This window comes from Pristis pectinata, chromosome 1 (genome assembly GCF_009764475.1).
Source record: "Pristis pectinata isolate sPriPec2 chromosome 1, sPriPec2.1.pri, whole genome shotgun sequence".
NCBI lineage: Eukaryota > Metazoa > Chordata > Chondrichthyes > Rhinopristiformes > Pristidae > Pristis > Pristis pectinata.
Genome location: NC_067405.1, coordinates 36,555,404 through 36,571,540, shown reverse-complemented (window position 1 = coordinate 36,571,540; position 16,137 = coordinate 36,555,404). Strand labels below are relative to the sequence as shown.

The following is a 16,137-nucleotide window of genomic DNA, read 5'->3' as shown; positions in this document are numbered from 1 at the left end:
TAAACGATACAGAAACGTAGAGACTTACGTTGGATTTTCAAAACAATAGTGAAATGGTCGATTATTGTTCGAATTTTGTAAAGAAAACCAAACACAAAAATAAACCTATATTAATATTATTACCCCGCCTTTACAATGATCTTTCAATTTCCTTAAACACCGAAAGATTAATTGCCAAAGGACGCAAACCCACCGCCACATATTCAGATTAACTGGACCTTGAAATTTGGCAGGAAGTGTGTTTATTTGTACTTACTTTGACCCTCGAATTTCCTTATAATAGTCCCCAAAAAGGTATTCTGCGGTGCAACATGCCCTCTTCGCACAGGCATGGTTGTTGTGTTGCGGATGTTTGCCCCGATTTAAACAGCCGGTCCGAATCCGCTCGGTCTGTGCTCCTCTTTCAGCCACTCTGCCTCCCTTTGTCAGAAAAGCATCATCAACAACACAGCCTTTCTCCTCTTGCCAAAACCAGACCGTCCGCCAACATCTAGAACTCAGGGTCCCCCAGCAGAGCCAGGGACCTGCGAAGAGAAGGACAATGAACAATATGTCCCGATCCACGTTCTCGGAACAAAAGCATTGCAAATTTTCGGAAGGAGCTACTCCTTTCGAAACGCTGAGGTGCTGCTGAACGGAAGATATCAGCAGCTCTGAGCCTGGGTGACGCTCCCCTTGGCTCCACACGCAGCTCTGATTACCCAAGCGTGTCTGTGTACAACTGATCGCTACCCATTCCACTTATCGTTGGAAATCAGATTCACCAAGCAGTACACGGGGTTAAAAGCAAAGTAGGAGACGGGAAGAGGGGTACCCACGCCTCTGATGTTCGCAAAGTCAAGGCAGCTAATACTTGTGAAAACAATCACTGCTGGAAATCTGCTGATGGCTGTCCATGGTGCTGAACACTACTCCAATTTAATTTGAAATGGCGCAGGTGTTTCAGAAAAGTAAAGTAGATCCATCCATACACAAACAGCCAAAACATACAGACAACTAAATATAAATGTGCAATTAACATGTAAACAAAATAAGGTAATCTTCGAAGCAGGCGAATAGGAATGGTGCTAAGTGTAAGCTTGAGAACACTTTCGATCCCCAAATCAGGAGAGCAATTTAGCAATTAAGAACAAGTTAAATATTGTAGAGCATGAACTGCTAAGCCAATTGATATTGACGTACGTTATTTAGCCGTGTGTTATTCAAGTCATTTGATGTAATTTAGCTATCTATGCGTTTGTTAATCAAGTGAACCAAGACACCAATAGCAAGTGCTATCTCAATTTTACCTATCTAGCTTCGTCCATTCAGGTGACAACCTTCAGCTGAGTACTCATAGAAATGAAACGCCACCAAGTTGCAGGCAATAAATGATCAATTAAAGGAATAATCATAACTTTGGCACGTCGAGGCATGGAAATTACCGATGGTTGAGAACTCTTAAAAATAAATGTCACTCAAATATTCGCCAATGCCAGGCAGCTCAAATTTGGTTACTGGATTTTTTAAATGATGCAACAGACTCAAAGCTAGAGATTGACACTGTGCTCATCCTGCTTAATGGAGGTGGGGCAATACGAATAAATGCACAGCAAAATCTGTCCATGGAATAGATTTTGAGAGTGTAATTTCCCTACTTCTTTTCTTCAGTCGCCCGCCCTTGAGGGGACATCACGAATGAGACAGACAAAAGCACTTTCTAATTCGGTGGTGGAAGTTGAAGTAAATGTAACAGAGACAGAGAAGCCAGATGGCGGAAGTTGAATTTTCTTGGAGTGAAGGGCGGTGAAGCAGTCTGAACCCAATCACCGTGGAAATTTGGTTTTCTCTAATAACCTGCTGCAACTTTCTTCTTATCGTTTTTCTTCACTTTTTACTGGCAATTTTAACTTGATGATTACCTGTCCTGATGAAATCCTCTCGCTCTCTCTTTATATACTCTTTCAAAACACTTCATAATTGAAAAAAAATGCTGAATTCTGTTTTCTCTGCACCTATGTAAATATTCCTATTATCATAAGCCCCTCCCAAAACTATAGCTTCCACTCCTGAGTCCGGTAGCCTGGTGATTTAGTGCCATATACTTTGATTCAATCGTGCATTCTACACTGGGGAAAGAAGGGGAAAACCCAAAGTTTTGTTTAAAAAAAACAATCATTACTTCTATTTTCTTGATCTCTAGTCCTCCTAACAAAATCAAAAAAATAATTTTAACTTTATGATTTGATGCACATGTATTTGCATTTTCAGGGATATACTGTATATATTTAAAACCAGAGTTAATGTCTGTTAGGCCATCCACAGTGAGTTGTAATTAGATACATACTCTTATTTCTAGTCATTTTCTCTCTTCCAAAACCAGTTCATTGCACCCCCATTCTACTACTCTGTCCTGGTCAACCCCATGTCCTCTCCAACTGAAGACTGTTTACTTCCAGCTGTACAAACTCACTCATCCCTATCCCTGCCTCAGACTATCTGCTACTGTCATCCGTACTTGTGTTACTTCCAGTCTCAACTATTTTAGTGTTCTCTTGGTCAATCTTCTATTTTGATGATTTGACCTCATAGAAAATTCTTATAGTCCTGCTCGATGGCTCTGTACTTGTTAATCTACAATAAGCAACAGTCATTTTGATTTTCAAATTATAATGAGTTTAATATCATGTTCAAATTTGACCATAAATATTTCTTCAACTATAACGGTCTATTGTCCTGCAACTCTCTGTAAACCTCACTGAAATTCCCTCAGACTTCCTTGTCTTTTAAGATAGCCTTCAAAGTCTGCCTTTTTGAACAAGCTTTTATACTCACCTCTTGCAGTTTCCTCCTTCAATATTATTTCTCATCTGCTTATGTTTCTGTGAAGTCCATGGAATATTTTACTCTATTAGGGATCCCTTAGCAAAAGATGTCATTAAGTATTCCTGATATCCTTTTCATTCTCCTTTGTAGTTTGCCAAATTAGCTTGCATTGTTAAAAGAGCTGAGATTACACTCCTTATTCCTGTCCAAATCATCAAATATATTGAGAATAAAATTGGATTTTGCACTGACTTCCAGTGAACATTTGCCTAGAAATTCACCTGCACTAGGTTTCCATGAGCAAGCTCTCTTATGCTATTTTAAAAAGCTCTTAAAAATTGTCAAACTCATTAGCAACAATTATTAGAAGCTGTGTTATTAGGTTCCATCATGTAACACTACTCAGGAAGCAGTTTACTCTAATTTCCTGCACTAGTAACATGCATCTTCACAGCTCTGACCTCAGGAAGCAGATCTTAAAGGGTCACAGCACAAAGCAAGCAGCACTCTTTCAGCTACTGAGGAATATTTCAAGGGATGATAGGAGGGGATTGCAGTGCCATTCCCTGGGGATCATGCAGTCGACACAGGCTGCTGAAGAATAGTGCATACAGGAGGAATCCTTCTTGTGAGAGGACATTTCTTGCAGAAATACTTGCACTTTGGCTAATCATGCAGTGAAGTCAAAAGCCCCTTCCAACTCCGAATACAAAATTACATTAACCAAAACACAAAGGTTCCCCATGACAGTTGAGGTTTTTATTAATTCTACAATGCAGCAGTGAGCAGCAAAACGTAATATCTCATCTGAGATAGCAGTCAAGATTTCTCAGAGTGCTTTTGACTTTGAAAGCAATGCAGGTTCCTGTGTGAGCTTGTAGTTGAGGTTTTGAGGTCACAGATGCCAGCAATGACCTTCCATATAGACATAAATGTTGACAATACTTAGTCAATTTTCTGTCCATGTTGTTAAAGCCCCTTTTATTCCAAGGACTTCAATATTGATGATAAATCTATTTTGTGTCACTTTATCAGCCATCTTTTTGAAGTCCATATCTACCGCATCAGCTGTATTTCCTTCATTGATACTCTCTGTTATCTCAAAAAGAAACTCTGTGAAATTAAAATAACATGATCTATCTTTAACAAATCCATGTTGGCTTTCTCACATCGATCTACACTTGCCAAGGTGACTGCTAATTCTGTCCCTGACTGTTCCTTCTAGAATTCATCCCACTGAGGTTAAATTAACTTGTCTGTAGTTACTGGATTTATCCTACCCCCTTTATGAACAAGGGTACAACACTTGCAATCTACCAATTCTCTGGTACCATCTCCAAATCTATAGGTGTTTAGTAAAATAGCATCAGAGCCTTTTTAATTCACACCCTTATTTCACTCAGCAGTCAAGAATTCATTTCATCTGGAGCAGGTAATTTGTCAACTTTAAGTACAACTAATCTTCAGCAAACCTTATCATTACTAGTTTTTAGCCCATCCAGAATCGCAAATATATTTTCCTTTTCTGAGACTTCAGCAACCTCTTCCTCCATGGTTAAGAATGTAGTAAAGTACTCATTAGTACCCCACTTATGCTCTCTGCATTTGGGAGTAGATTGCCTTTTTAGTATCTGATCTGCTCCACCTCTCCTCTTACAACCCTTTTCTATTTACATGTTATTGAGTGTTTTTTGGATTTTCTTTTATGTTTGCTGCCAGTGTTTTCTCATGCTTTCACTTTCCCTCTTTTATGTCATTTTCCACTTCCGCTCTGAACACTCTATAATCAGTCTGGTTCTCATTTAAGTTTACATCCTGGCATCAGTCATTTGACCTTTCTCTCTGCTCTGTTTTACTCTCTGTCTTTATCTGAGGTTTGTTTTGTAGAGTATGTTCACTAATTCGAGAAATATATGTCTGGCTCTTTGATAACTTTCGGTGGAACCATGAGCATTAGTAAAAGCCGGTTCCTCTGTGAGTGAACAGTGCCATTCATATTTAGAATAATGTAGTTAAAAATCACACTGAAGAATGAATTTTGGGCATTGCACTTTGTTGTTGCCATTATTTGGTTGAATGAGGGTACAAAAATGTCTTGCATCATAAACACCCGAACTCTCCTAGAGGCATGTAGAAAATTGTTTAATACCATTTTAACATGATTTGTTGCCTTTTCAAAGATGTTCCAGCATGTTGCAAAAGAACTTCTAGGTCATCATTTCCAGCCCTTCTCCAATGCAAGAAACATTGATATAACACTGATTCTCTATTCATCAATCCATGGCAGTAACATAATTTTGATATAATTTATAATTTTTTGCCAATTTAAGACAATTTAATGAACATGTTCCACTATGGACTATATTAACTGCATTCACTTTCTCTAGACAATTTATCACCTCTTCATGAATGAAATCTACTAAAACTGCAAAGTGCAGCTTGGCTTTAACAAATTTGTGCTAGCTATTCTTGATTGGCCCGTATAGTTCTAAACATTTACTAATTTTATCATGTTAGAGATTTTGATTGTTTATATGTAAATAACATAAGACATAATTAATTAGAGTCACCTGACTGGTCTTTTTCTCGTAGATTCAAAAAAGTGGACCATTTGTTTGCTCTCCAGCCTTATACTTTAATTTGTATATTTAATGTTTTTAAAAAAAGCTGTCTCAAGAACAGTTCACCCTCCTCCCTTATAGCTGCCTCATAATGCAAGGAATTTTTCCTGTGTGTAGGATGAGAGGGTGGAAATGCTACCCAGCAGGTGAGAAACATATTTTTATTGGCCGTGTATCACTTGGGGCAGCCTTAATTCAGTAGCAGGCTGTGGGTATTTGAAGGTTTATTGAAAGCATTTCTTTTCATGCACTTGAAGGAGGATTAGTTGCAGACATCAGCAGCAAAATTATAATGCTCCACTTGCAGATTCAATGTTATCAATGGTTTAATGAGCACAGAGGTACATTCATCTTCATCCTGATGTGCATATTACTCCAACACACTCAAATTGCCCATTTAACTGTACTGCAAACATCAATCTTCACACCAACTTACCTTGCATGTGTATATATCCCTCTCCACTTCCTCATATTCCCATTTGTGTAAAGCCAACACTGACACTCAATCTTGTCTTTAACATTATCATGCTCTTCTACCATATCTGTCATTGAAAACTGCTTCACTTTCATTCATCCATTCAATGTTTGGCGTAACTAGCACTCGTTGATCTCTTTTTTCTTTCCTTACAGAAGAAGAGTGCAAAACACAAGGGAGGAGCAAAGAATAAATATATTGCTCCTTGCCGGAGAAATATGAGGTAATACAGTTGGTGACATCAATCAAAGCAAGGGAATACACAATAAATGATAGGATACTAAGGAGTGTAGAAGAAACGGATCTTGATCACTGAAGGTGGGAGAATTGTTTGATCAGGTAGTAAAGAAGGCAAATGGGATACTTGCCTATATTGGCCAAGGCATAGAAGATAAGAGCAGGAAGGTCATCCAAGAAGTACATACAAGACTAGTAGCTAGAGTTCTGTGCATAGTTCTTGTCACCACAGTACACAAAGAAGGTGATAGCAATGGAGTGGATGTAAAGGAGGTTTACAAGGATGTTGCCCTGGCCAGACAAGTATAATTACAAGAATGTCTGGCTAGGCTGGAAATATTTTATTAAATCAAGAAAAATTGGAGGGAGTTTCATTTGAGCTATATGTAATTATGGGAGACCTGGACAGAGTTCACAGGATTTTTTTTTTCCTTTACCAGAGGCAATAGACTGGAACAAGCTGTATATAGCCCCAGACTTACTATCTATGGCTCATACCCAGTCAGACTTAACAGAGCTGGATGCCAAATGCCAAATGAGCAGCTCTCTTTCACCGGGAATCAGGCAGTGAGGTATGACAAGGTCTCACTGGTAATTTGACTATAAGTGGGATTCGTCTGTGACCAGTCCCCTTGCATGTCATGACTGCCTCTACATGGGACAAGACTGGTGCAGAGCTTTAGCTCCTGTCAAAGATGAAGTCTTTTATAGAGACATTTAAAAAAAAACTGTTAGAATTTTGTAATAATTAAACTAAACAAAAAAAGTGATCATTTGTTTAAAAAAATTAAAACACAAATAAAAACACAAAGAAGTTATTAAAAATATTCAAATGAATAGGGTTCCCACACCTTGGCCAGGTCTGACTGGCAATGGGACACAGAGACAGACTCCCCAATGTAAGACATGCCAGACATGTTGTGACTCTACCTTGAACTCCATGTGGAAACCACTGATGGACAGAGGTGCTGTCATCTGTCATCCAGCTGGTCCTAGATTTATGTTAAGTCCAGGTCTTACTTACTTTAAAGCAACAAAGCAAACAGTTCCCTTTGGATCCACCAGCCACAGTCACCACAATTCTACCATTAAAGTAGGGCCCTTGATTTAAGCTAATTTGTAGGATTATAAGGGAGATGAAAATAAAATTAAAATCAAACAAATAATAAAGTAGTCAAGGCAGAAAACTTTAAGGCATTTGCAAAGTACCTGAATGAATACTTGAAGATCCATAACCTACCAGGCTATGGACCAAGAACTGAGATGAAAGATTGACTGAGGTAATCCATTTTAACCAATATGAGCATGATCAAACAAATGGCCACTTCCAGTGCTGTAAATCTTTATGATTCTATAATTCACTATGCACACTAGCAGGGAAAGGGTCTCAAACATTCGGAGATGTGTCACAGGCCTTCCTGGTGATGATTTTGTTCAGAGGTAGACCAGGGCACTCAAGCTGTCCAAAGTCCAGAGGAGGTCATTCTAGAGCATCTTTAACTGTCAATGCGCAAATATAATTAGCCTGACTCTACTCCTTAGCTTGACTAAAAGTAAAAAATTGTAGTGGCACTTTGGCAAGCACATGATAGCAGTGGAGTGTTGTTTCCATTATTTGCATTCATACTAAAATAGTTGTTTTGTCCAGTAATCTGCACAGTAACACGTGACAAAGGGTGACTGTGACTTCAATCTACTACCACGTTGCAGCTTGGTTGATGCCTAAAGCTTTTGCTATTTTATGGAGTTATTTTAACCCAGTTTCCTTAAAGGATACGAAGTTGGAATGAATGCCCAAAAGCCTAAGGAAACAACCAGTAAGTAATGTTGTTGAATATGTCATACACTGTAATTCTGGCATGTTTCTAGACAGTGTACTACCAGGTCAATCAGTGTATGGCCTTGCCAACAAATATATTCAGGTTAAGTTTTTAAACACACAGAAGCTCAGAGTAGAAGATACAGGAAAGATTGCTACAGCCCTGGAAATAATGTCAGAAAGTGCAGGGAAACTCCATTTAGTGCAGGAGGCAGATATCCCTGTGCAAGCTGAGAGTAAAACAATGAGTGCCTTCTTCATTTGGCTTGGTTCACACAACTACAAGAGGCTACTCTGGCAAGAAAGCCTATTGATATTGTCAGAGCAACCACCCAGCTGAATTATATCCAATGGGAATACATTGGTGTTTACACTGTAACAAAGGAGGATACATAGTGTTGGTCTGCAAAGGCATTCAGAGTTGAGCAAATACAGATAATGGTAGCCCACACAACTCCAGATGGCAGTGGAGCACACTTATGAGGGAGAAAAAGCAGTGCTCTACATTACCGAGGTAAATGATTACAATGAGAAATGTGCTTTAAATAGCATTAAGCCACAGGCAATCAGTGGTGATTTTAAGACCACAATGAAGGTGAAGGGCCAAAACTTCAGTTTTTGGAAGAGGGATATGAGAACGTTCAGCAGGATCTCATTAACCTGCTGCAATATTGTTCTATGCACAATATTGAGGGCAGGCACAGCAATGTAGTGGTTACCGTAACACTATTACAGTGCCAGCGACCCGGGTTCAATTCCCATCACTGTCTGTAAGGAGTTTGTACGTTCTCCCTGTGATTACATGGGTTTCCTCCGGGTGCTCCACTTTCCTCCCACATTCCAAAAACATACAGGTTGGGAAGTTGTGGACATGCTATGTTGGTGCTGGAAGCATGGTGACACTTGTGGGCTGCCCCCAGCACATTCTCAGTAATGCAAAAGATGCATTTCACTGTGCGTTTTGATGTACATGTGACTAAAAAAGATACCTTAAACAGCAAAACACTGAAGGCTCTGGCCCAGATCATGTGCACTGTTTTCCATAATTTTCAAGAATCTGGCTTGCCACCCAGGGTGTTAGACTGTATGATTGGACTAAGTATTTATTCTATTTAAGTACTCAAACTTAACTAGAATCAATACTTAGTCTTCCTGATGTTATGAACTGGGTTACTATTGGTGAATGTCCCTTTAAGATAGAGCATAGTGGTGTGTGTGTGTGTGTGTGTGTGTGTGTGTGTGTGTGTGTGTGTGTGTGTGTGTGTGTGTGTGTGTGTGTGTGTGTGTGTGTGTGTTGGCGTGGTTATGACAACAGAAGATAACGGACGTAATGACGTTTTTGAAGCAGTCAGTCGGAGTCAGTCAGAGGAGAGAGAGAGACACCAGCCTGCTGGTTTCTCTATTGATGGATGAGAAACAGTAACTGTGTCTGTCACTACAATCCACGTATGGATTTTTGGAGTAATCTGGTGGAGTCCACTTTGTCGTAAACCTGTAGAAGGAAACAGGTATTTGTGTGGACGGCCACATCTCGGATGCCTTTCGGGGTGGCAGATGCTTCTGAACAAAGCAGTGGAGATCACTTTGTTGTTAACCTGTAGAAGGAAACAGGTATTTGTGTGGTCAGCCACGGTTTGAGTAGACACTGAGGTGTCGTGTGGGTCCCAGAGTGGAACATCTGGATTTCATAATTACACTCTATTTTCTCTCTACACCTACGTTTTGTCTTCAGTCAACGGTGGTTGTTGATGAAGCCTTTGATCACATTTCACCTTATGGCTTGCTGAACTGAACTTTAAGAACCATTTCTGGACTTGGAGTTTGGGAATTTGCCACACACACACTACAAGTTTAGTTTTTGGGGTTAATGTTTAAGATTTAACATTTTTACTTCTAACATTCTAACATTTTTACTTTTATTTTTCTTATTATCATAAGTAGTTATTAATAAAGTAGTTTTAAACACTTATACATGACTCGAAGTGTTTCTTTTGTTGCTGGTTCGTAACAATGAAGTGCAGCTAAATCGAAGCAAGCTCACAACCTCTTAGAATTGGAGACACCATACCATCACTCAGTGGAGAGCTTAACGATGCATTGCAGGTCTTGATCTTATTGCTCTGCAATACAGGAAGAGGAAGAACCAATTGATACTGCATCAGCATCTGAGAAAACGAGAGTAAAAGAAAATGGAGATGAAGTGAACCATTGAAAGCTGGAAAGAAAGCAAAAGGAGAGCAGGAATGAATGACTCAGCCTAAAGGGTGGAAACATGGCTATCATATCTTTCCACTATTACTTGGAATGCTGAAAACTGATGAGAAATTTAAGAAAGTGGAAAAGGTGCTGAATAGCTTTTTTTTACTGAAGAAGATCTATCAGATTTTGATATTCAATTTGGGGTTAATAAGAAATTTCGTTATGTAGACTTTGAAACCAAGGATCAACTTTGAGGAGCATTGGTGACATTGATGCTCAATGGGAACAAACTGTTAGTATGAGTAGTTGACCTTGACAAAGTATCCAGGAAGGAAGGTAATTCAGGAAACCAGAGAGAAAAGAATTGCAGAATGTTGTTTGTCAAGAACCTTCCATACAAGATAGAGGAGAGTCTCAAATAAATGTTTCAAGATGCTATATATCATCAGAATTCCTGCCTCAGAGCATTAATGTTGAGGGTTGGCTCACATTGTGGCCTTAATGAGGACCAAAATGACAGTGCTAAAATAGCATGCTATACAAGCTGGCACGTTCTGCAACAGAAATGCCTCTGCAGAATGTTCTTGAAAAGGCATCATTCATCCAAATAACAAGAAAGCTTGAGGAACACAAAAGATTTGCAATGGTGCCATTTCACTTCATTCAGGGGGGCCAAAGAGACTCTGATGTATTACAGCAAGACCCAAATTGACAAGAGAATTGTGCAGTTGGAATTCCCCGATCAAGGACAGAAGTAACAATGGAACCAGCGAGACTGCAACTGTTCATGATCTTTCTACTGACATGAAACTAAATTCTAAACAAAACTGTCAAAGATTAGAGTGCCTGAAGATGAAGATTCCAGAACGTGGAATTTTTTGGTCTTGAGGATCTTACATACAAAGAAGATGCCAAATCATTCATTGAGAAGGGAAGATGTAGAAGTACATGAAAATGCTTATGTACATGTACATGAATTCAATATGCTTGACTCAGGCACAAAAAACAATGAAGAAGTCAGGGACTTAAGGGACGAAAATAGCAGTATTGAAAACAGAGACATTCCCACATGCCCATATTATCCTTGATAAAGCTGGTTCCCCTACAGATGAGGAGGATGATAATGCATTTGTTCTGGACATTATACACCAGTGTGACACCGATCAAAAAATTCAGGCTGAAATTTGATAAAGGCAATTACTTCAAAAGGAGAAGAAAATAGGGGAATGATGGGTCCTGTCATGATTCCCAAAATGTGCTTGAAGGTGATATCATTATAGAAAATGAAGAAGCTACAAGGGAAGTAGCCCAAGAGAAATTCTGGTGAATCCAGAAGGGAATGACTAGTTGACGTTCAAGGTAGCACAGGTGGTACTGTCAATAGTGCAGAGGTTTGAAGCAGTGAGAAGGTCCATTGGTGTGACTCAATCTGTTACTGTATTGTATAATATGTATTTATAATAGTCTTTTCTTAAAAAGGGGGAGCTATGTGGTGTATTTAGTCGTGATTGTTAACAGGTGACTGTGACTTTAAGGCTGCTATCTCATCAAGCACAAAGTCATGTGATTGACAGCTCTTGGTTGTAGCAATTGTCTGGAGAGGGCCTTGGAATAAATAGTCATGTGCTGCTGGAGTTCCTGAATACGTGAATCTGTTCAGTTCTTCACCGACAAGGTTATATACAGAACCTGTATTTCACAGGTACAACTTTCTAATCTGTAGCAGTTATGTTTTTTTAATGATGTGGTCTTTGAACTTGTGTGGAATGAAAAAATCATGGATTGATTCAAACAATGGGAGTTGAGCAAGACATTTATGGATGGCTGTGGGACTGCTTTGTGTCTGTGGATGGGGGGTGGATGCAGGGGGATTTCCATCTCAATGTCAACTGCTAAAACCTAATTGAAGCCTGCAGTTTCCATGTTCAGTGGGTAGCCTTTATCTTTGGGTAGGCAGCTCAGGTGAATTGAATGGATAGACCAGGACAGAGTACAGAGATGAAAGAGTTGCAACAGCTGCCTGGAAATCATGCAAGCACCCTGGGAAATATCTTGCTGTTGTTGCCAACTAGCTCTGTGATAATGGAATAATGTACTTTCTAAATGATTAAAGCTCCAGGCTGATCTGGGGGTGGTTTGATTGGCACATGAATGTGGTCCATCATCCCCTGTACCTCTGGGAATCCAGCCAGAACAGCAAATCCAAGAAGTCTTTTATTCTTCCTGGCATCATCTGTGATGAATTTGATGTAGATAGCAATCCTTCCAAACAACACATCTGTTACCTGCTTAATACATTGTGTGCAGCTGACTGAGAAATCCTGTAGACACGTCCTGCAGAACACTGTTAATGATATCATTGTAGAAGTTGTGGATTACTATCATTTTGACAAGCAGAGGCAGAGTGTGTCCTCTGAGTTGACCAAGCAGCAGGTGTTATTCAAAGAGGCTGTATCAATATTTCAGAACAAGTCAGGTTAGCCTTGGCTTCAGGAGACAATGACGCTCCATCATATAGTAAACTGAACTTCTGTCTATATACCCTGACTGCAGAACATGGTGTCTTCCAACCTGTTTTTCTCTCTTGAGTTACTCTATCCCAGAGCCTGCAACTCGTCCTCCAGATAGCAATAAAGGTAGCATCGAAATTCAAGCTGTGTGGAGTTCTGCTAAATGGACCTGCTTACTTGCTAAATGTCGATGTGGAGCAAGGTTAAATGTAATCTTAGAAAGGATTTGGAAAGAGCAAATCAACACACATCTGTGCTTTCACTGAGACCCCTCAATACCCATATGCTCTAGATTAAATTCAAAAAAATACACTAAGGTTGCACATAACGTTTGACTAACGTATTTAAATTGCCAACCAACCTTTACCAAGGGAGTTTCCTGATCACTGCCTGGCATATTTTTAAATCCAAAAGTCAGGGTGTTTGTCTGCATTGCTAAAGTGCCAGCTGTTTCTATTATTTAACTCCCTGCCTGCTGTGAAATCCATTGCTCACTGATGTGAAAATCCTTCCCCACCCCACCATTACATGAATGCAGCAATTGTTATGGACCTTAATTCATTTCTGCCAAGATTTTTGTCTGCAACTGCTTAGATTATGCAGCTTTAGGGAAAACTAATTGAAAGGGCTTGTGGTCACAGCTTGCAAGAGTTGTTTTGAATTGTATTTTCACTTGTTTACACACTCCAGAGGCATAATACAGCGTGTTTATACCGAATGCTCCATTTCACATTTAGTTCACATTAAATATATTTTGGAATAAGCAAAATCAAATCAATAGGTGATGTTTCAAGTCGAGACCCTTCATCTACTCCAGAAATCCTTCTGAAATACTTCAATTGCTGTATCCCATGAATAAGGGTGACTGCCTTCCCAATTAGGTCAGTGACGAGCAGCCCCTCACTTTTAAGCAAAACTTTCCTCTGGGCTTTCCAATGTCATAGTCTTACAGACGGAAATGGGCCCTTCGGCCCATCTGGTCCACGCCAACCAAGATTCCCATCTAAGCTAGTGTCATTTGCCTGCATCTGGCCCATATCCCTCTAAACCTTTCTTATCCATGTACTTGTCCAAGTGTCAATACCCAAGGGTCTATTTCAAGTCTGAATGAACTGCTTATATGAAGGCTACATTCAAAATATTATGCTCTTTCTGAGACTTACTGGAAACATATAAATATTGAATCAAGTTTAAGGTCCTCAAATACCTCTTGGAGATTCTTGCCAGATTGGTGGGGCACATGGATGCCCTGACAGGGAATAAAAGAATGTGATGCGAATCAGATAGCTTTGGGGATAGAAGATGAAGTAAAGCAGAAGCTTTGGGTTTTGATGTTGGCCAATTGGTACAAAGTACCTGCTGTCTGTTTGGTTGTGAACAAGACTATAGGGAGGATGGGCAATTTGACCACTGGAACATAGTGCAGGAGACCATCCCTATCAGGGGAGTGAAAAGAAATATAGTAGTGGAAAGGGACAGTTTAGCATTGGAGATAGATGCCATTCTTTGGACAGGAGTTCTAAAGGTTATGCTGCCTGCCTGGTTACAACATTTGAAGAATACTACTTCTTTGGGGCTGGAAGGGAACTTGGATGGGAGGGAAAGGATTCGGTTGCAGGGGTTCACTTAGAAACCGGTGGGGTGTGAATCGGTGATGTTCAGAGGATTATGATGTGCAAGCTGCTTTCTAGCCAGAGCCTCAAACGCCAAAAAAAAAACTTCCCAGTTAAGATGGCAACAGGTGAGAATGAAGCAAGAGTAGAAGATTAATAATGTACCTATCGTTACTTCGACATTTTATGTAGAGATAAAGGAAACATCTGGGGGCTTTTTGGTGCTTGTTGGGTGATTCTGTTTCCTTGGTTTGATACAAAAATGTTTCAATTACGCAATCTATTCATTTAAAATTTAAACTAATCTTTCAGTGTTCAACTCAAATTTTGTTAGTGTTTGGTTAGTGATTGTAGGAATACCCAGCCTTCCCTGTTTGTATCAGGAACTTTGAGGCTTAATTTGTGATTGAAGTAAACAAATGTATGCAACATATGCTAGTATTATAAGTTGATGTAAGCTCAAACTGTATATTTATAGAAACCTAAGAATACAGATACCATTCAACCTCTTGTGACATCTCCAATATTCAGTTAGATTATGGCTGATCAGAATCCCAACTCAATTTACCTGCCTTTGTTCCATGTTTCTCGACACTTTTAGTCTCAGTCTTAAGGTCCAATCGGTCCCAGCATTCACAAGCTTTTAATGAACTGAGTTCTAGATTTCCATTCCCCTTTGAGAGCAAAATGCTCTCGGATTTCACTCTTAAATGGTCAAGCTCCATTTTTTCCTCTTCCCAGGGATTAGTTTCTCTGAGTTGTGCTTTCAGGTCACTTTCATTTTAAATAATTGAGTTAGATCAGTTTCTATACTTCAGGGAATGCAAACTAAATCTGTGGAACCAATATAATTTTGTTCTATCATTTTGCTGATTCCACACTCTATCTCTTCCATGACCAATATCCTTCTCAAGATTCAGTACTGCAAACTGAATACAGTACTGCTGATAGGGATCTGCCCAGGACTCGGGACAGCCAAAGCATTACTTTTTCAGTTGAATTCCACTTCCCTTGAAATAAAGAATTCCACTTCCCTTGAAATAAAGACCAACATTAGTCATCTTGATGACTTTTTACTTGTGCTCTAGGCTTTACTGATTTTTGTAAATGGACACCTAAACTTCTTTACTTGGTCACAACTTCTCAGCTCTCAGCATTGAGAAGATAAACTAATTTTTGACCTTCTACGATCTAAATAGATGATCACAAACCTTGTTGAATTGAACAACTTCTGCTTAAGTTTTCTTCACTCACTTAGCTTGTTCCTTAACTTGCAGCTCACATTCACACAACTTATTGTGTGTCATTTGTAAACCATAAGCACATTCTCAAAATTAGAGAACAATTCTTTATCCTTACTCTCTCTAATTTCCAATAAATTGTATCACCAAATCATAGGGAGACTTCCAATTCTGTGTATTCTCATTTCTGCTAATAATTTCATGTCCAGAAACTTAATAAATACCTTCTAAAAGTCAATGTAGTCAATATCAATCGACACTAGTGACATCCTCTCAAATCAATTATATTAGGCCGACATGAAATGACACCTACACCTCATATCCATGCTAACTCTCTTTGATCAGATTATATTTATTCTAAGATTTGATTTCTGGCAATCATAGATTCTGACTGTGTTGGATGAAAAATTTTGTTCAGTTAATATTTGAAGACAACTCTCAGTTTTGTTTGAAATACCTGATATTAATTTATCAATAACCAACCAACCTATTGCATAAGCTCAAGAAAATCTCTCATGCATACTTAAAATATCACAGATTTACTGACAAAACCACATTTAAAAATTCAATTGATAGTCCTTAGCTTTCAGAGCAAACATTGACCTGTACATCTAACT

At 39.1% G+C, this 16,137-nt stretch overlaps 1 protein-coding gene across 1 annotated transcript in view; it reads right to left on the bottom strand.

Moving 5' to 3' along the window:
* The window catches only part of LOC127568975 (potassium voltage-gated channel subfamily H member 7-like), a 361,581-nt gene extending 358,660 nt beyond the window's left edge, over positions 1-2,921 (bottom strand). Inside the window, exons 1-2 of the mRNA XM_052013243.1 lie at positions 2,815-2,921; positions 257-524 (exon numbers count right to left, since the gene is read on the bottom strand). Of these exons, the coding sequence (XP_051869203.1) occupies positions 257-332 (76 nt within the window). The 5' untranslated portion in view covers positions 333-524; positions 2,815-2,921. The remainder of the gene's footprint in view (positions 1-256; positions 525-2,814) is intronic.
* Between the last annotated feature and the right edge of the window lie 13,216 nt (positions 2,922-16,137).